The sequence below is a fragment of the Candida pseudojiufengensis genome (genome assembly GCF_024610245.1).
Source record: "Candida pseudojiufengensis strain CBS 10847 chromosome Unknown scaffold17, whole genome shotgun sequence".
NCBI classification, from domain to species: Eukaryota; Fungi; Ascomycota; class Pichiomycetes; order Serinales; family Debaryomycetaceae; genus Lodderomyces; species Lodderomyces pseudojiufengensis.
Genome location: NW_026261533.1, coordinates 141,501 through 161,470, shown reverse-complemented (window position 1 = coordinate 161,470; position 19,970 = coordinate 141,501). Strand labels below are relative to the sequence as shown.

Genomic DNA, 19,970 nt, shown 5'->3' with positions numbered 1-19,970 from the left:
CACTAAGCATGTTTTTTTTGTCTTCGTCGCAAAACTTTTGATAATTATGAACAAGGAACTAATAAATCATATTTTACAGATCAATCATACCAAAAGGAATTCCAAATGCTATACCACCTAATAGTGCTATTGGAAGTAAAATTACAAGTGCAGCTAACAAAAGGTCCAAAGCTTCTACGGCAAAATAAATTAAACCACGGATTGTGTAAAAGATGAAAACTATGATTGTTGATAAAATTTCTAAAATATTAAACAAAATTCCTAAAACACTAAACAAAATTCCTAAAATATCATAAAAGATAATAAGAAAACTTTCTTTAATTAATATCCAAGCTTTATTAGAATAATATTTTACTCTAACTTTATAATCAGCTGAATATTTTTTCAATAAATTTTCCAATTTTTCTTTATTAGTCTTTGGAAAAATTGATGAATTTATTAATTTATTATCTTTTAAATCAAAAGGTAATAATTGTTGTTTATATGGAAATTTTGATTTTATTGGCTCTGGGTATGGTACAAGCTTTTCAACATCTTTTTCTAAATCAATTGAATTTTCTAATTCATGTATTCTTTTCTTTATACTTGATTCTCTGAAGTACATTTGTTGAAAGCTGTAATTTTATATATATTGTTTGGAAACAAAAAAATCAAAACAACCAGAAATATCAAAAACCAGTTGAACCTAAAGCTACATAACTAATAATGCTTCATTTGGTCTAATAATGCTAATGTTTCCTATTTCAAATAATACTTTATCGTACATGATATTAAGTTTAAGTTGAATGTTGCAAAAAAAAATTGCAGAAAACGTATATTACACAAAAATGGTTTATGAAACATTAGGTTTATCATACCGAACCATCCTTTGATAGAATTTCCTTACGGGAAATGCAACGGACTGGTATGTTGTTTACTATTGTGATGGAAATACTTTCTCTAAGGGTATTAAGTAGATGATTTAATATACATGTCAATCAAATAAAAAATAAAAAAACCATGATATTATATATGCATTTTATTGAAGCGTTTTAAAAATTAAGATCTAAATTGTATTATAGTATGCAAGTACATTAATGATTTTGATCATAGAGTTAAAAATTTAGAAACAAAATTACAAAATTGGAAAATCATTATGAACATTAGTTATGTTAAATTAGGTAGAATTTCTGAAACTGTATAGTCTGAACACTGATGATTAAAAATGAAAGTTCATAGGATTATTCTAGAATAGTATTCTACCTGAACTTATGTAAGCTCTTTGCAGGCATTTCCTACTTTCGATACCTCTAGAAGTTGATAAGTTTTATATCGGTTAAAAAAGAAATGTTGATTTCTTTTGTAAATGATATTAATGAACCTCGTTGAAATGTTAAATTTGTAAACTATATAGTAAGTAGATCACATAAGTATTGGAGTATTAGTTTGTATGATAAGAGTCAAACGGATAATACCTCATATAAGAGACTTTCATTTCTCGTCACTAATTAGATAGCCAGATCTTGGTTTTTTAAAATTTCCCAAGACCTCAAATTAGATGTAAGATCTAAATTAAAATTTTTAGCATAACCAAGTGTGAAAATATACAAGAAATTTATTTTTAATTTTCAAAAACTATCATTCATAATGAAATGTTCTCAATTTGAAACAACGATAATCGTTGGAATCCCTCTTTTGGTACTAGTTGGTATTTGTTTGATATTGGTAGCTTCTCATATATCAAGACTAAGTAGAGAAATGAATGCAATTCAGGAATCGAACTTAAATATCATTAATTTAAGATTTAGAGTAAGAAATCAAGAATACACCCAAAATGCCCAAAATTCAAATTTGAGTCAAAGCCTTGATGTTGCTTCTAGTACTACCAAATTTGGCTCAATAGATGCTGTTTCTCAAAATTCTGAATCAATTAATGCTGATGCTCATACTGTTACAATTGTTAAACGTTTATGGTCATTTTTTAAACAATGTTTCGAACTAAGAACTCTAATATTTGAAGCAGCAAATGAAACTTTTAAAGACGATGATCAGATAAAAGATATTCAAAATTATTTTCCAAAACTCGCAAAACGATATAGAGATGCACAAATTCTCTATCACATTCTTGTTTTAATTTTTGGTGTCTTATTGATAATTATAATTTGTTCTTGTTATTATTCTAGGTAGATGTACAAAGTAAGTAAATAGTAACATAAATAGCTAATTTTCTGTCTCTTTTACAAATCAAATTTATGCTTGATTATCCTTTTGTCAACGTTATATATAAACTTAGTCTTCCTATCGATTTTCTTGACTTGTTCAGGTATGTCAATGATTTAAATTTGACTTATACTCAAGATCAACTCCCTTTAACTACTTTATCTTGAAAATGCTTTTTGAGTTATTATGAATTATCATTACATTATTTGAAAAAGAAGTAAAAAGTGTCTACACTATTTATACTCAGTAGGAGAAATTGAGTATGCCCATTCACCAAAAATCAAGCTCGATTTTCTAATTGTTAAAATACTCATATAGATGAAAAAAAGAGTCTATTTAAATTATATATTACCTGAAACCAATTAATTGTCAGTCACTAAGCTTGTTTTTTTTTGTCTTCGTAGCAAAACTTTTGGTAATTATGAACAAGGAACTAATAAATTATATTTTACAGATAAATCAAACCAAAAGGAATTCCAAATGTTATACCACCTAATAGTGCTATTGGAAGTAAAATTATAGCTGCACATATTAAACAACATGCTAAAAGGACCAAAACTTCTATTGTAAAATAAAATAAACCACGAAGTGTATAAAACAAGAAAACTATGATTGTTGATAAAATTTTTAAAATATTGAATAAAATTCCTAAAATATTGAATAAAATCCCTAAAATATCATAAGAGATGATAAGAAAACTTTCTTTAATTAATTTCCAAGCTTTAGTAAAAAAGTATTTCACTCTAATTCTATAATCAATTGAATATTTTTTCAAAAAATTTTCTAATTTCTCTTTATTAGTCTTTGGTAAACTTGATGAATCCATTAATTTATTATCTTTTAAATCAAAAGGTAATAATTGTTGTTGTTTATAAGGAAATTTTGATTTTATTGGTTCTGGATATGGTACAAGTGTTTCAACATTTTTTTCTAAATCAATTGAGTCCTTTAATTCTTGTATTCTTTTCTGAAAACTTGATTCTCCGAAGTACATTGTTGATAGAGGTTGTAATTTTGTATATATTGTTTGAAAACGAAGAGAATAAAAAGGATGAAGAAGAAGTTGAACTCAAAGCTGTAAGATATAAAATGCTTTGTTTGCTCTGACATTGCTATCATTTCCTGTTCTTTTTTTCAACTTGAACTTTACTTTTTTGTACATATTTTAATTTAATTTGAAATGTTGCAAAAAAACAAAATTGCAGAAAACGTTGTTACACAAAAAATGATCTTGAAACACTAGGTTTATTACCTGAAATCAACCATGATATTTTAAAATATAAAAAATTAATAAATACCAATAAGAATGATGAAAATGTTGCAAGTGACGCTTTATATTGCTTACCAAATTCTATGAATATACTATTATTTAGGCAACGGTTTATAGCTGGATGTGAAGCTAAATCAATTGATTTACAAAGTGGATTTAAAAAATGGGAAAATAGTATAGCCCCATACTTTAGGTTCTTATTGGGGAGCAAGACAAATTATGTTGGAAGTTTGGAAAAATAAAATGAATAAAGAACTAAAAGATGATTGGGTTAATGTTGTTAAAGATTGGGAAATGAATTTAATGCTAAATTGTGTGAACATTTGGAGACTTCATAATTCAAACTTAAAGATATTTTATAAATGAGCTTGCTAATGGAATATACTAAAGAAGTGATCCATAGGTGGTATGATCAGAAGTCACAAGGCATTTTTACGTCATTTATTCCAAAATTAATGTCTTGTATGCTCATCTGTCCTTAAAGAAACCGAGCTTTTGAGAGTTTTTACAATTTATATCTAAATCTCTTTTGGTGGAGCATTGAAATTTGAATTACATGTTGTGAGAAAGATGTGGTTAATTTTTTGGTGTATACGATTAGATTAAACGAAGAATACCTCATAAACATGACCTCACTTTGTTGTCACTAATTTGTCATTCAGATCTTGATTCGTAAAAAAGTTGCCTAAGATCTTAAAATAATGTATTGGCTGTAGGATCTAGATCAAACATTTTAGCATAACCAACTGTCAAGTACATACAACGTTTTTTTGTTAATAACTTTAAACTTCAAAAATCATTGTTCATAATGAAATGTGCACAATTCAGAAACATGTTACAGGCAGGGTTATACCTTTTGCTATTCATCAGTTATGGTATAATTAAGGTAGTATTTTATAAATCAGAACTTAAAACAAAAATGAATGTACTTCGGGAGTTGAACATATATATCATTAATATAAGATTAAGAATTAAAAATCAAGGATATACCCAAAATGCCCAAGACGCAAATTTGAATCAAAGTCCTGATCTTGCGTCTAATACTACCATAGTTAGTTCAACAGATGATGTTTCTCAAAATTCTGAATCAAATAATGTTGATACCACTGCTGTGGCAATTATTCACTTTTTGTGGTCATTTTTCAAAAGAAACTTTGAAACAGAGACTTTAATATCCGAATCATCAAACGGAACATATACAGATGATTATCAAGTAGATTATATTCAAAATGACTTTTCAAACCTAGCAAAACAATATAGAGTTGCACGTATTATCCTTGTTATGCTTTTATCAATTCTTATCGTACCATTGACGCTTATAATTTGGTCTTGTATTGGGCTTAAATTTGGTGATTGCATTGATTAAGTAGTAATATTAATAGCTAATTTTCTGTCCCTTATACAAAATAAATGTGTGCTTTTTTGATAATTATTTTTGTCAAAGTTGTTTTTGAACTTAGTCTCTGTAACGATCTCCTTGACTAATTCAAAGTGCTAATGACTTGACCCTGAATAATATACAACATTAACTCTCTTCAACTATTTTATACAACATAATATTGAATTATTAAAGATCATCATGATATTATTCATACAAAAGTAAAAAGTGTCAACACATTTTGTATTACTCACTTTTGAAAATGAGTAATACGATTCACCAAAAATCAAGCACAATGACCAACACTTCACTGCTGTAGTTTTCGAATCAAAACTTTTGATAATAATGAACAAGAAACTGGTAAATCATGTATTACAATTAATCCACGGCTTGAACAATTCCAAATACTATACCGAAAAGTATACCCGTTGGAAGTAGGAATAGAAGTAAATACATCAAACAATATGCTGAACAACATATTAAAACAAGCAACGAACATATTAAATAACCCAAACATTTGGCTAATAAAATCAAAACTTCTTTTGTAAAATAAAATAAACCACGAATTGTATAATAAATGAAAACTATAATTGTTGATGAAATTTCCAAAATATTAAATGAGATTCCTAGAATATCATTAAAGATAATAATAAAACCTTCTTTAATTAATATTCAAGCTTTATTAAAAGAGTATTTCACTCTAACTTTATAATCAGCTGAATATTTTTGCAATAAATTTTCTAACTTTTCTTCATTGGTTTTTGGAAAAATTGATGAATTCATTAATTTATTATCTTTTATATCAAAAGGTAATAATTGTTGTTGTTTAAATGGAAATTTTGATTTGATAGGTTCTGGATATGATACAATTGTTTCAACATCTTTTTCTTGTATTTTTTTCTTTAAACTTGATTCTTTAAAGTTTATTTGTTGATTGAAGTTGTAATTTTGTATATGTTGTTTGAAAACAAAGAAGATAGACAGGATTAGCAATAAGTTACATCTAATGATTATTAAATAGATAAAACTTTGTTGGTTCTGATAGTGCTAATACTTCCTAATTCAAACAATACTTTATTGTACATGATACTGAGTTTAGTTTTGAATTGTTGCAAAAAAAACTTGCAGAAAGACTGTATGTTACACAAAATAGAATCTTGAAACACTAAGTTTATTATATGAAACCAACCGTTTTAGTTTAAAAATATCATCTGAATTTGATCTTTTGCACATAAAACTCTTTGTTTTTAATAAAATATATGATTAATATACCAGCGAAATATTTTGTAAATGTGTTTAAATCCTGAGCACACCACCATTAATTCCTAATTGATACATTAAAAATCTTATTCCTAAATTTGTCTACATCTAAATTGAGATCAAACACCCACGACATAAGTAATGTCTTGTGAATAAATACATTTTATTCTTTGATTGACGGAATAAATTAACAGATGGTAATTTGTTGCCGTATAAAATGCATCAATAGTTTAGAACTGAACAAAATCCTTAATACTTAGCGGCAATCAAATAAGCAATGCAATCAAAAATAAAGATGATGTGTACTTTTAGATCTAACTCCACCTTGAAATCTAATACCATACTAAGTATCTAGTTATTGCTAAAATTGAAAACATTTTAACTCCAATTAAATCAAACGAAAAATACTCAAACCTCTAACTGTACAGATTAAAGTTGAAATTGAATAGCAGGATATCCATTTAACTCATGACTTGGAAAAAAATGAAAAGGAAATGACTTTTCAGTTGAAAGGTTTGAATTTTTTGAATGAATTGATGATAAAAATGTGTTGAAATTTCAACAAAATAAAGTTTCATACTCTCAAAAAGAAGGTGAAAAAAGTGCCTGATTAATACATGGTTGAAAGAATAATTGAGATCCAACTCGTCCTGAGTATTATAAGTCTAAGTGATTGGTTTGTATTTAGCTAATTATTCAAATTGATTTTATGTTACAAGAGAATCATTGGATGGATATATTATTTAGGATTAATTAGTTAAATTAGGTAAGTTTATTTGGTAGCGACAAAAACACAGTAACTTAACTTGTAAATTGTTACACAAACTACTAAAGCCAAGAAAAATTTGATAGTACTGTATACAGCACTTTAGATTAATTAGATAAAATTTTAAAGCCGATCAACGGAAAATATATTTGAAATATTATAATTTATAATCCATAGCCATTTATTGTAATAAAAGAAAGAAGAGTCAAAGCTATTAGTTTATGAGTTACCTAGCGTTAATGCATTAACAATCTATAGAGGTACACAATGTGGCTAATTAGAAAGGCTTTGAAAGGAATAGAAAAAAGAAGAAGGGCTTAAGAAAATTTAAGAGATTCAATTTATGGCTTTTTTTCAAATTAAATTGAAGAATACATATATTGATTTGATAATAGAGTCAATAAATTTAGTCTATGTAGGATTTAGTAACTAATGGTTAAGTAGTCATAATACAATTCTTTCGTTTATTTATGTGCATTTTGAAGAAGGAAATTTATAATACGAAAAAATACAATTTTTCTCCACTTTAATTGGTTAAAAGAATTACACTTTAAAATTTTATCAATTTAATCTATAAAGTTAATCTACAAATTTTAATTATCAGATGGTTCAATTTTAATTAAAGTTTTAGTACAAAATCATTTTTAATTGAGCGATTTGGAGAGATGATTTTATTGGTAACAGGGTAATTAATCTTTATGTGAATACAATTTAAACATCAATTCTTTAAAATCACCAGACTAATTTCAAATTACAAATTTATACTATCATACAATTCAGAGATGAAACTAAGTTAGCATTGGTTAATTTTTTTCTTTTTTTTAATCAAGTTCCACTGATAAAAGAATGTACTACTACACTCTATCAAAACAATGTTCTATTGATAAACTGTAAATCCATGTATCCTTATGCTGAAATTAAATAAAATTAAAAAAACAATAAACTTCTTTTCATATTTTTCAATTTCATTTGATTGGTTTGTCTCATCTTTATTTATTAACTTAACCTGATATAAATTATAAAGTCCTATACGTTTCTATTGTTTTACTAGTACCACAAAATACACTTTTTTAATATCCTTTATCAAAACCATCTGTCAAACAAATAAAATTATTAGTTAATTTTAAACAATAGAATAATAATAATAATAAAATTTTTTTTTAATTCTCTATACATTTTAATTAATTTTTCAACAAAACATACATACACACTTAAATTTTTTCAAATCAATATAAATATAAACTTATCTCAATTTTCTCCTAAATTGACTAATTGAAATTTGCTCTTCTTTTTCTTCTATTTCTTTTCTTAACTAACTTGTTTCAACCATACCATTCTTTCATTCATTTTAAACTAATTCTTCATTTTAAGTTTCTTGTTTCAAATTTTAAGGGGGAAAGAAATAATTATATTTGTCCAAGAATTAAAAATTATACGAAGCTAATAAAATATTTCTTAGGGGTCAATTGAATAAACTAACATACAAACGAGTTCACTAAATATTGAAATATACTAATCAACTAAGAATTAAACTAATAGCTTAAACTAAAAGGGAAAGGTAAACTCAAATACTACAAAATGGTTAATGTTTTTAATGTTCAAATTTTTTTCATTGTATTTAGAGAATCATTAGAAGCAGTTATAGTTGTATCAGTTTTATTAGCATTTTTAAAACAAGGTTTAGGTAGTTCAACTCAAGATCCTGTTGTTTATAAGAAGCTAAGAAAACAAATTTGGCTAGGGGCGATTTTAGGTGTTATAATATGTTTAATTTTAGGTTGTGCATTTATTGGTGCTTGGTATGGATTAGGTAATGATATTTGGTCAAAATCTGAAGATTTATGGGAAGGTATATTTTGTATAATTGCTACTGTTTTAATTAGTTTAATGGGTATACCAATGTTAAGAATTAATAAAATGAAAGAAAAATGGAGAGTTAAATTAGCTCAAGCTATTGTTAAACCAGTTGGTAAACAAATTGAAAATGGTACTGGTAAGAAAACTACTCATTGGAAATTTAATTTAGCTCAATGGACCAAAAAATATGCTTTATTCATTTTACCATTTATTACTTGTTTAAGAGAAGGTTTAGAAGCAGTTGTTTTTGTTGGAGGTGTTGGTATAAATCAACCTGCAACAAGTTTCCCAATTCCTGTTATAGTTGGATTAATTGCAGGTATTGCTGTTGGAACATTATTATATTATTTTGGTTCAAATTTATCAATGCAAATATTTTTAATTATTTCAACTTGTATATTATATTTAATTGCTGCAGGATTATTTTCAAGAGGTATATGGTATTTTGAAACTTATACTTATAATCAAAAAACTGGTGGAGATGCTTCTGAAAATGGAAGTGGACCAGGTACTTATGATATAGCAAAATCAGTATGGCATGTAAATTGTTGTAATCCAGAAACTGATAATGGTTGGGATATTTTTAATGCCCTTTTGGGATGGCAAAATTCAGCTACTTATGGATCAGTTATAAGTTATAATATTTATTGGTTATTTATTATTGCTGTATTAATGTTAATGCTTTATGAAGAAAAAACAGGACATTTACCATTTACAAAAAATTTAACATTAATAAAATTAAATCCAATGTATTATTTAAAAAATAAAAAGAAACATGAATTATCACAACAAGAAAAAACAGAATTATTTGAAAAAGTTAAATTACATAATTTTAATAATCCAAATGGTGGAGTCAATGAAATTAATGAAAATGATCAAGATGATGTATCAACTGAAAAATTATTAGAATTAGATAATAAAAAAAATTAAAAATAAAATAATTATAATTCAATGATTTTATCAAAGTATCAATTGATATGAAGGATTTTGAAGAAATTAATTACTTAAATTGCACACACACATATATATATAAAGAGGTAATTAATCATTCAAATTTCTTCCATCAATTAATACAACTACATACATTTTCATTTCATTTAATTTACAAACAGGGTTGACATTATTTTTTTACAATTGGGGGATTTTCTGGGGTTTTCTTCTTCATCTTATATATAATAATTACAAATTTTTATAGTTTAAAATAAATATAATATTCACGGGATTAAAGTTACTTAGTTTATTTATTTCTTACCATGACCTATATAATCTAAAAATGATAATTTTTTTGTTGTTTTTTGTCTTTCAATAATTGGTATTGGAATAATTGTGTCATCTTCATCTTCATCATTTTCATCAACAACATTTTCTTCTTCCTTTTTAATTTTTTCATCTTCTTTATCAATATCCATTAAATCTATTGGTTTAATTATTTGAGCTTGCATTATTAATTGTTGTTTATAAGGAAGTTTTAAAAATATCAATGGTTTTTCTAATTTTGATGCTTTTTCATTTTCAATAAGATAAGAATCATTTGAATCTACTTCTTTCTTAGTTGTTTCATCTTCAATTGGTGATTCTTCCATAGATGTTTGTTTTTTGTTCAATAATTCATCTTGTAATTTTAAATCTCTTTCAATTAATCTCTTTTCCCAACTTATATAATTTTTTTCAGGTTTTGGTAAAACTAATTCTTCTTTATTTTTAGTTAAATTTATATTACTTATATTATTTGCTTTTCTAGTTGATCTCATAAGATAACTTGTAGCTTTTTTAATTTTAAATATAGCACAATTATTATAATTTGAAAAAGTTGAACAACCACATTCAACAAAATGTAAAATATTATCAACATAAGTAATTAATGCTGATTTTTCATCATTATTTAAATTTTCAAATTTTAATTGATTATTATTTGAAATTTTTAAAATTGGATGATTTAAATCCCAATCCCATGTTAATCTTAATTCTTCTATTGAATTTTCATCTTTTAAAATTATTGGTTTTGATGTTACTACCAAAAATTTAAATTTATTTTGTTCTGGTATATATATTGATTTTAATTTAACATTTGATGATGAATAACATGATTTTCTAATAAATCTACTTTCATTTCCAACAAATCTTGAATCTATAATAAGATCAATAAAATTTTTGTCATTTAAATTTAAACTAGTTTTTAAAACTTTGGGTTTTGTTGTTCCCCATAATTGATATTGATTTATATTATCGTTAATATAATTTTTAAAAAAATCAATTTCTCCTAAATATTCTATTATTGGAGTGTTTTCAGGTATAATTTTTAAATCATTTGAACTTATAAATAATGATAATTTTGATATCCCATTAAATTTTTGTTTTTGATTATCTGTATATGGTTTAACTTCAATTTTAGTTTGATTAAAATTTTTTAATTTTTTAAATTTATTATTATCTGAAAGATATTTTAAATATTTAGGTCTTATAATTTGACTTAATTGTAATGATTTAAATTGTTTTAATGACATTATTTCTATATTTGTTGATTCTGATAAATTTTCTGGTGATATTTCTTTACCTAAATTTGATAAAAAAGATTTAACTGATTTTCTTTTATAATCATTATCTTTTAATGTATAATAAACTGATTGATATGATTCTGCTGTCATTCCATCTTCTAATAGTTCATTGTTTTTATTTGGTAAATCATCATATTTTGGAGGTTCTTGAAGTGTTGGTGATTGTTGTAGTTGTGGTTGCTGCTGCTGTTGTTGTTGTTGTTGTTGTTGTTGTTGCTGCTGTGAACGTGAATCATTCTTGGAATCTGCATTCACTGGGGATGTACCTTTATCATCAGATTTTCGTTTCTTTTCCGGTTTATCTGAATTCAGCTGTTTTCTTTTATTATTAGCTGGTTCTTTTTTTTCCAATTCATTAGTAATTTTTTCATTATTTTTTTCCAATTCTTGAGTTTCTTCTCTTTCTTTTTCATCTTGATCCATTTTTTCATTTTCTAATCTAATTAATGTTTTTTCTCTTGCAATTAAAGGATCAAATTTATTCCATTTTAATGGATCACAATAATAACATTTATATTCATCTTCTGGAACTTCATCACCATTTTCATATCCCATACATACACAATGTTGCCATCTAAAACATACATCACATTGAATTGTGAATCCATCATCATCTTCTAATCCACATATACAACCAATTAATCCAGAATCGGCATCTACTTGATAGGATGATAATGGAGGGATTTCTTCTACTTTTTGTGTGGTTATTTCTTCTTTTTCAATAAATTTAGGTGTTTCATTTAATGGAGCAATGTTTTCAGTTATTACTTTTTGCTCTGTCTTTTCAGCTATGATTGGAGTAGTAACTTCTTTCGATATAATTCGTTGTTGTTGTTGTTCTCTTTTAGGAAATGGATTTTCAGCAGCTACAGATAAAGCTGCTGCTGCAATCATAGCATTATTATTATCTCTTTCTTTTTTACTTAAATCTATACCTCTTTCATATTTTGTACCAGGTGATGATGAATTTTCTTTTAATTTTGAAGTTATTGGCTGTTCTGAGATTGGTTTTGATTCTGTAGGTTTTTGAAATGTTTCTTCCAGTTCTGGATTATTCATCATTAAACTAATAGAACTTTTTCTAAGAGGTGGTTTAGATTGTGCTGATTTTGATGTTTGAGATTTAAGAATTGGTAAAGCTTGCAGAACCTGCTGCAGCTGTATATTTTGATCATTTCTATTTATAAATGAGTTTTGTTGTGCTGAGTCTATGGATTGAACCGGTATTTGAGGATTTGTTTGAAACTGTGGTGGAGAATATTGATTATTTGATCGTGAATGCTGTTGATAATGTTGTTGTGGTTGTTGTTGAGGTAAAGGTAATGGTTGCGGAAGTGGTTTGGATGATATATTAGGTGATGTTTCACTATTTGATAATGATTGTTGTAATTGTTGATGAGGAGGTGAAATTTCTTTATTATTATTTAAAGGTTGAATATTATTTAAAGGAGGTGATAATATAGTCAGATTAGGTGAGCCTTGATTCAGTTGTTGTTGAGCTGCTACATTAGCGAACATCAATAATGTTGAAGCATCTTGTAATAACTGTTCTTCGTCTTTATTTGCCATTTGATTTTAAGGATTAAGTTGAGACTGATATATCATGTATGAGTTATTACTAAAATTATAAATATTTTGAGTGAATAAAAAACAAGTTTGATAAGTGTTGTGTGCGTATTAACAGTGGTACTTATTCTATATACAAGTATTGGTATATTTGATTAATGATTCTATGGATGTTGTTGTATATATGTTTGATGATATAGGTTCTTTTATAAAGTTGTATTGTTTTTTTTAAATTTATTTTACGACGAGAAAATAGTAACAAAACTGAAATTAGTATAGAAATATATTTTACACAATATTAATGAAACTCGTTTCTATTATTAAATGTCGTATAGAGATATATATCATAAATAATACAGGATTTAACCAGTTTCTTGATTATCATTCCATAAAATTTGGAATCCCTTGATAGATTGAGAGAAAATTTCAAACACTTTCTATAAAACATAATTCATTAACCAAAATGTTCTATTAATTGAACAAAAGTATCTATTTACAACAAGAAGAAACAACTTATAATATACAATAATGGTCCAAATTCACCTTTCTATTAATTCAATTTAATAATTCATTTATCTCCATTCTTATCAACTAGACGCCGTTCCTCCTCCATTTTCTTTTGAGTTTTTTAATTTTTCTAAATATTCAATTTCTTTCTTTAATGTATCCATTGCATAATATATTTTACTTTGTAAATAAAATGAATTACCTTGATCTTTTGAATTTACATTAAATAAATAATTATATTTTTCATCAATTTTATTCATTGTAATTTCATTTTTTTCTAAATTTAAAATCTTGAGAGCTTCTTCTGTTGATATTCCACCTTGTGATGTTGCTTTTGCTGGTCCACCTGCTGCTGCTCCTGCTGCAGATGCTTTTGCTGCTTGTTTATATGCTTCTGTAAATGCTCTTCCAAATACTGATGCACCTGTAAATATTACATTTACTAATAATCTATGAGCCATTTTCTAGTTCTGTGTTGTGTAATATATGCAATAATTATAATATGTAGTAAGTAATAAAGTCTTTGGTATGATTAAAAGTTGGATGAAGTTGGGGGAGTTGAGTCTAAAATAAGATTGATTTGTTAATAGGTTGTATGATTTGAATGACATTAAACTTCGTAAGGTAAAAAAAATTGATTTCGTAAGCTTATTTTACTTGCTACCAAATTTGCGAGATTTAGAAAATATTATTAGTTTTGCGCATTAACGTAACCAATTCAAATATAATCATCAATATCGAATGAAGAGATTATTAGATTTGTATCGTTTAAAGGAGTATTATTTATAAATGTAGCACCATGCATTTATCTGGATAAACATATATGAACCCCAGTAGGTTCATAAAATTACCAGAACTTTATTATTTTTGAAAATACATGTAATAATGCCGTTATCTCATCTAAAAGACCGAAACGAAGTACTGATTGTGGCCAAATTGTTAGTAAGGTCAATCTTATAATACTTAGCTATTGGGTTAATTGTATTTAACTCAATTGAAAGTATACATCTATGATATACTTAAAATAAAGTTAATAAGTCTTTATAAATTATATAGTTGTTATATTATATTAGATATAGTATAACCACTACTGATGATTAAAGAAGAAAGAAAAGAAAAAAAAAGAGAGATTAAAAAGATGAAAAAAAATTTGAAAAATTTATTTTATAGAGATGGATGATATGAAGGTTGGTGGTACTGTATATAATGGTGACAAAACTAGAATTGGTCATATGGTAGCTGTGTGTTATCAATATGTTTCACATTTTATTAATTATTAAATAGTCTATTGAAACAAATTTGGTGGCAAAACCTTCAAATAATTCAAAGAAATTAGGTTATTAGTAGGCCTTAATTTCATTCTGTCGTCTGATATTACTTTATTAAGACGCGTTTTCTCATACAAATTTTAACTTTTAAGTTCATTTATCTTTGAACTTTGAAAAAGCTTATCAAAATCAAATCTACCCGGTTATCCTGCTAGTACTTATCATCAATTAAATAGGGTTTTAAATTTACCTTCATTAGTAAGGTATTAAGTTCTTTAGATTAAATTCACTTCATCAGTGTTTTGAAGTTGTTTTAAATAGTATCCCTTATTAGTCAATAAATTATACTTAATATTACTTAATTTTAGTATTACACATATTTAATAATTTCCTATCAATAAATTATTATTCATAATAATAAAACAATAACAAAAATATATTATTTATTATCAACTACTTTTTACAACCAATATTTAATTTCACTTTCAACCACTAACCAACTCAACTGAATAAAACTATCAACAGCATATGTCATCAGATAGTGAAATATCATATATTTATGTAGATGATGAAGATGAAGATCAAGAAGTAATAGAAATTGACGATGAAGATGAAGATGAAGTAATTGAAATAGAAGATGAAGAAGAAGAAGAAGATGAACATGAGTTAAACGATCAAACATCAGATATATCTTTTGAGTCAGAAGAAGAAGAAGATCAATATAATGATGAAGATATTTTCGACAAAAACACCAAAACTTCAGAAACTCCATCCTCCAAAATCATAGATGATTCAATAAATGTTGGATGTAATGGAACTTTATATTTACCATGGAGTTTAGATCATTTTATTCAAACTCATTTTCTACAATCTTTAAAAAAATTAAAAAATGTTGGATTAAATGAATGTAATGATAATGATTTATTAATAATGTTACAATTTAAAAAATGGCAATCAGATGAAGTATTAGATTCATTTTTCAGTAATAAAGATAAATTTTTACAACAATGTGGTCTACCGTTAAATGATTCAAATAATAAATTTGAAAAATTAAAAGATTTTACTTGTTTTATTTGTTGTGAAACTTATAATCAAGTTGAAACTTATTCATTAACTTGTGATCATAAATATTGTATTGATTGTTATTATAAATATATTATGAATGAAGTAAATAATGGTCAATTAATAAGATGTATGGAACCAGAATGTAAATTATCAATTCCTCATAAAGATATAGCTCATATGATTGCAATAATGGAAGCAGAACATACATTAATAATTGCTGAAAAACCAATTGAAGAAAACCCATTATTTATATCATCAGCAAGAGAATGGATTAATCAAAAAAATAATTTTAAATGGTGTCCAGCAACAGATTGTAAAGGATTTACAGAAGTTGTGAAATCTACTAATACTACTACTTCATCTAGTCAAGAAGAAAATAATCAAAATTCAATAGATATTTCAAAAGTCCCCATTGTTGGTTGTTCAGAACATCATGAATTTTGTTTTGAATGTAATTATGAAAATCATTTACCATGTACTTGTTGGTTAGTTAAAAAATGGATTAAAAAATGTGCAGATGATTCAGAAACTGCTCATTGGATAGATGCTCATACTCATCAATGTCCAAAATGTCATACATCAATTGAAAAAAATGGAGGATGTAATCATATGACATGTAGAAAATGTAAACATGAATTTTGTTGGATTTGTTCAGGAGATTGGAAACAACATAATAATAATTATTCATGTAATAGATTTAAAGATGAAAGAGCAGAAGATGAAATAAGAAAAAATAAAAGTAGACAAACTTTAGAAAGATATTTACATTTTTATAAAAGATATTCAATACATGAAAGTTCAATGAAAGGTGATCAAAAAATTTTAAAAAAAATTGATGAAGTTACAAAATTATATATGGAAGATAGAAGATCTAATAAAAATGAAAATCATTTATCATGGAATGATGTTCAATTTTTACCTGATGCAATGAGATCTTTACAAAATGGTAGAAAAACTTTAAAATGGACTTATTGTTTTGCATTTTATTTAAATAAATCAAATTTTTCACAAATTTTTGAAACAAATCAAGATTTTTTAAATAAAACTGTTGAAGATTTAAGTGAAATTTTTGAAAAAATTATTGCAATAAATAAACCAAATAAAGTTGGTACTATATTAGAAAATAAAATTAAAATTATTAATTTAGCTGAATTAGTAAATCAAAGAAGAAAAACTTTAATTAAATCTGCTGAAGAAAATTTAAAGGATGGGTTGTTATCATTTGAATGATGGTGAGGAGGAGTAGTTATGATGATGAAATCTATGATGATTAATATATAGCAAAATTAAATAGTAATGCACATAATGACTAATTTAAGGTTGTTTTGTCCTCTCTCGGTGTGTAACTCATAAATTGGATTTGTTTTTAAAGTCTGATAATTTACTAGCCCTACTTCAAATTAACTTGAAGGTTACTAGAAGTACAAATTATTGGTATATAAGTATAAAATATGAGATATAGATATTGGTTAAATCGCAATAATAATCTGATACATACGAATATGACACAAAATAGAGTAAGTCACGTGAAGATAAGAGAAAATTAAAGTTTCTTATCAATTGATCTTTATTGATTGATTTGATCAAAGTTTTGAGGATTTAAAGATAACAAATTATTAATTGTATAAGTTGATTTATATTCAAAGAGGACTGATTAAAAGGACCCAGTACTAGTCTCACTTAATACCCCTACCCAATCACCTTTTATTACACCTAATTCACACCTAATGGCTGATCTACGACCGTTATCTCAACATCTGAGAAATGTTGCAAATTTCAATCAAAAATTATTTAATGATAATAGAAATATACAACCACAACAACAATTTGAAGAAAGGGGTAGAACGATAAGTAAAGATTCATTACTTAAACCTGATACAATTGTAAATACTAGAGATGCATCAAGATCAACTTCAGCATCATCTATTAATTTTGTTCCAACTAAAGATCAACAACAACAAAATCGTAAAAAAAGTTCAAGAGCTCATCATGAATTATTACAACAAGCAATATTAAATCAAAATCTGCAGTTTAAATCATCATTAACTAGATCTATCTCGGCTCATGGAATACCTCATATTGATCAAACTCATCAACATATTAAACGACAACTCAATAACACCAAAGATGATCAACAACAATTAAAACAAAGACCTGGGTTTAGAAGATGGAATTCATATCAATTACCCGATTCATTACCTCAAAATGAAGATAATAATTCATCAAATTTCATCAATAAAGATTCTATTAGTCCACTAACTGTATTAAAAGATCAATATGATACTAAAAGACCCATAGTAAATAATGCAATGAATATGTCAACTGATAATTCATATAAAGAATTGGAAAAAATTAAAAAGGATTCTACAGAAGATCAAATAAAGATCCAACCAAATCTTTATGAAAAAATGATTCATATGGCTAATTCTGGAGTAAATTCTTTAAAATCGTTAACTGAAAATGCATTTTCTGAAAAAACATCAAATTTAATTCAAAGTGAACTGGATGATGATGATGATAACAATAACGTTCTTCCTCAAAATGAACAAAAAGATACTCAATATCCTATAGAAAATTTAGAAAATGATTTTAATTTTCCTAATGAATTTAATGAAATGATTAAAGATATAACAAATTTTAAAAATGATGATAATAATTTTCCTAAACTAAATAGAACTCAACAAAAATTAATGGATTATAAAAAGCTTTATGAATATGAATTAGAAAATAATAACACCACCTCAAATTCATTATCTTATGAATTTAAAATTCAAAATGAAAAAATTTTATCTCAATATAATAATATAAGATTACGTTTTTCATCAAGAGAAATAAATAAAAAACAAATTGTAACTGATATTGGAGTATTAGGATTTATTAATAGATATAAACAAAATTTATTATTAAATACTACCAAAAATGCAAATGTTTTATCTTCAAAAGATACTAATGAATTATTAAAAAAAATTTGGGATTCTGAAATATAAGTAAATTTTTGTAAATAGTTTTTAATTAAAATACAGGTGTATCATTTTTTCAGCAACATTTATTCTAAATAATATAGTAATTAACCATATTATTAATAAAATTGGTAATATTCCTCCAACAACAATTAATTGTAAAATCCTTGCAGGATTTTTATAATTCAGTTTTAAAATAGTTGATGTTATAAAGGGCAATGAATTAAATCCATAAAATGAAACAATAAAATAATAACCAATTGATCCAAAATATAAAGTATTACCAATAATTAAACCTAATATGGAATTTTTAATTCTTATTATAGGTAATAAAATAAATTGAACCAAGTATAATAAACACCATATAATTAAAAATGAATTACAATGAATATCAAAACAAAAACCCCATTCAATATAATTTATTGAATATTTTGATATCTGAGAATCTAAATTAAAAATTTTATTAGTAACTATCCATGTAATTGTTGATATTATTATCCCCATTATATAAAAATCTATTATAACCATATACAAGATTAATTTTAAAATATCTATAATGTTAGGTGAATAAGCTAAACCCCATGCAATAGCACTTATAGATAAAAATAAAGTAATTAAAATTAAAAATGAAGGATCATCTCTTGTATAAGAACTAGTTTCATTAGTTTGTATAACTGAAGATATTTGTGAATTATTTGAAATTTGAGATTGAGTAGTATTTAAACCTCCATTTTGAGTTACTTGATGTTTTTGTTGTTGTCTATAATAATAATGAGATCTATACATTTTTCTTGGATTTATAATAAGATGAAATATTTCCCATATAGCAGTTTCAAAATCTAATGTCTTTGGTTTAAATAGCCTTTTTATCATTGTTTTTAAATTTTTAAATTCAATTCTTGATATAAAATTTGATGCTTTTTTAAATTTTTGTTTGTAAGATGTTTTAGAATTATAATGATGTAAATTAGGTCGTGGTAAATAGAATGATGATGGAGTTGATATTATTGAACCTGCTCTTGTTGAATTAGGAGTTTTGGAATTTGATTGAGTTGTCATTGATTGTGGAAATAAATCTTGAGTCGTATAAGGTAGATTAATTCTTTTACTAGACATTTTGTATCTTTGTTTGCTTTGAGATGTAATTGAACTGTATTTGAAGGAATGTTTGATCTAATTGAGAAAGAATTGTGATTATCTCATAAGTTATGGCGTGTTTGTTGGTCACTTGAAGGATAGTAAATTATCAATTTTTCTTCCTGATTTGTACAAATAATTCGTTTTCGTTAAGTGCAGGACCGCTATAATTTTGTACACCA

The 19,970-nt window shown here is 25.4% G+C and overlaps 10 protein-coding genes across 10 annotated transcripts; 5 read left to right on the top strand and 5 right to left on the bottom strand. All coding sequences in view use genetic code 12, as the record gives it.

The window, feature by feature from the left end:
* Positions 1-73: 73 nt before the first annotated feature.
* On the bottom strand, positions 74-604 carry KGF55_004045 (uncharacterized protein; the record flags this gene model as incomplete). Its single annotated transcript, XM_051758906.1, has 1 exon — positions 74-604. One exon carries the CDS (start codon positions 602-604, stop codon positions 74-76), a length of 531 nt encoding a protein of 176 aa, XP_051613272.1.
* Positions 605-1,626: 1,022 nt separating this feature from the next.
* On the top strand, positions 1,627-2,166 carry KGF55_004044 (uncharacterized protein; the record flags this gene model as incomplete). Its single annotated transcript, XM_051758905.1, has 1 exon — positions 1,627-2,166. One exon carries the CDS (start codon positions 1,627-1,629, stop codon positions 2,164-2,166), a length of 540 nt encoding a protein of 179 aa, XP_051613271.1.
* A 481-nt stretch (positions 2,167-2,647) lies between these two features.
* KGF55_004043 (uncharacterized protein) lies at positions 2,648-3,193 on the bottom strand (the record flags this gene model as incomplete). The annotated part of the gene is made up of 1 exon (XM_051758904.1): positions 2,648-3,193. The coding sequence occupies one exon, from the start codon at positions 3,191-3,193 to the stop codon at positions 2,648-2,650; it is 546 nt and encodes a 181-aa protein (XP_051613270.1).
* Positions 3,194-4,277: 1,084 nt separating this feature from the next.
* KGF55_004042 (uncharacterized protein) lies at positions 4,278-4,835 on the top strand (the record flags this gene model as incomplete). Its single annotated transcript, XM_051758903.1, has 1 exon — positions 4,278-4,835. One exon carries the CDS (start codon positions 4,278-4,280, stop codon positions 4,833-4,835), a length of 558 nt encoding a protein of 185 aa, XP_051613269.1.
* Positions 4,836-8,451: 3,616 nt separating this feature from the next.
* Positions 8,452-9,660, top strand: FTR1 (high-affinity iron permease; the record flags this gene model as incomplete). Its single annotated transcript, XM_051758902.1, has 1 exon — positions 8,452-9,660. The coding sequence occupies one exon, from the start codon at positions 8,452-8,454 to the stop codon at positions 9,658-9,660; it is 1,209 nt and encodes a 402-aa protein (XP_051613268.1).
* A 311-nt stretch (positions 9,661-9,971) lies between these two features.
* Positions 9,972-12,854, bottom strand: SET3 (histone-binding protein; the record flags this gene model as incomplete). Its single annotated transcript, XM_051758901.1, has 1 exon — positions 9,972-12,854. The coding sequence occupies one exon, from the start codon at positions 12,852-12,854 to the stop codon at positions 9,972-9,974; it is 2,883 nt and encodes a 960-aa protein (XP_051613267.1).
* Positions 12,855-13,438: 584 nt separating this feature from the next.
* Positions 13,439-13,819, bottom strand: PAM16 (import motor complex subunit; the record flags this gene model as incomplete). Its single annotated transcript, XM_051758900.1, has 1 exon — positions 13,439-13,819. One exon carries the CDS (start codon positions 13,817-13,819, stop codon positions 13,439-13,441), a length of 381 nt encoding a protein of 126 aa, XP_051613266.1.
* Positions 13,820-15,154: 1,335 nt separating this feature from the next.
* On the top strand, positions 15,155-16,921 carry KGF55_004038 (E3 ubiquitin-protein ligase; the record flags this gene model as incomplete). Its single annotated transcript, XM_051758899.1, has 1 exon — positions 15,155-16,921. The coding sequence occupies one exon, from the start codon at positions 15,155-15,157 to the stop codon at positions 16,919-16,921; it is 1,767 nt and encodes a 588-aa protein (XP_051613265.1).
* A 497-nt stretch (positions 16,922-17,418) lies between these two features.
* On the top strand, positions 17,419-18,678 carry KGF55_004037 (uncharacterized protein; the record flags this gene model as incomplete). Its single annotated transcript, XM_051758898.1, has 1 exon — positions 17,419-18,678. The coding sequence occupies one exon, from the start codon at positions 17,419-17,421 to the stop codon at positions 18,676-18,678; it is 1,260 nt and encodes a 419-aa protein (XP_051613264.1).
* Positions 18,679-18,699: 21 nt separating this feature from the next.
* KGF55_004036 (uncharacterized protein) lies at positions 18,700-19,767 on the bottom strand (the record flags this gene model as incomplete). Its single annotated transcript, XM_051758896.1, has 1 exon — positions 18,700-19,767. One exon carries the CDS (start codon positions 19,765-19,767, stop codon positions 18,700-18,702), a length of 1,068 nt encoding a protein of 355 aa, XP_051613263.1.
* Positions 19,768-19,970: the final 203 nt, after the last annotated feature.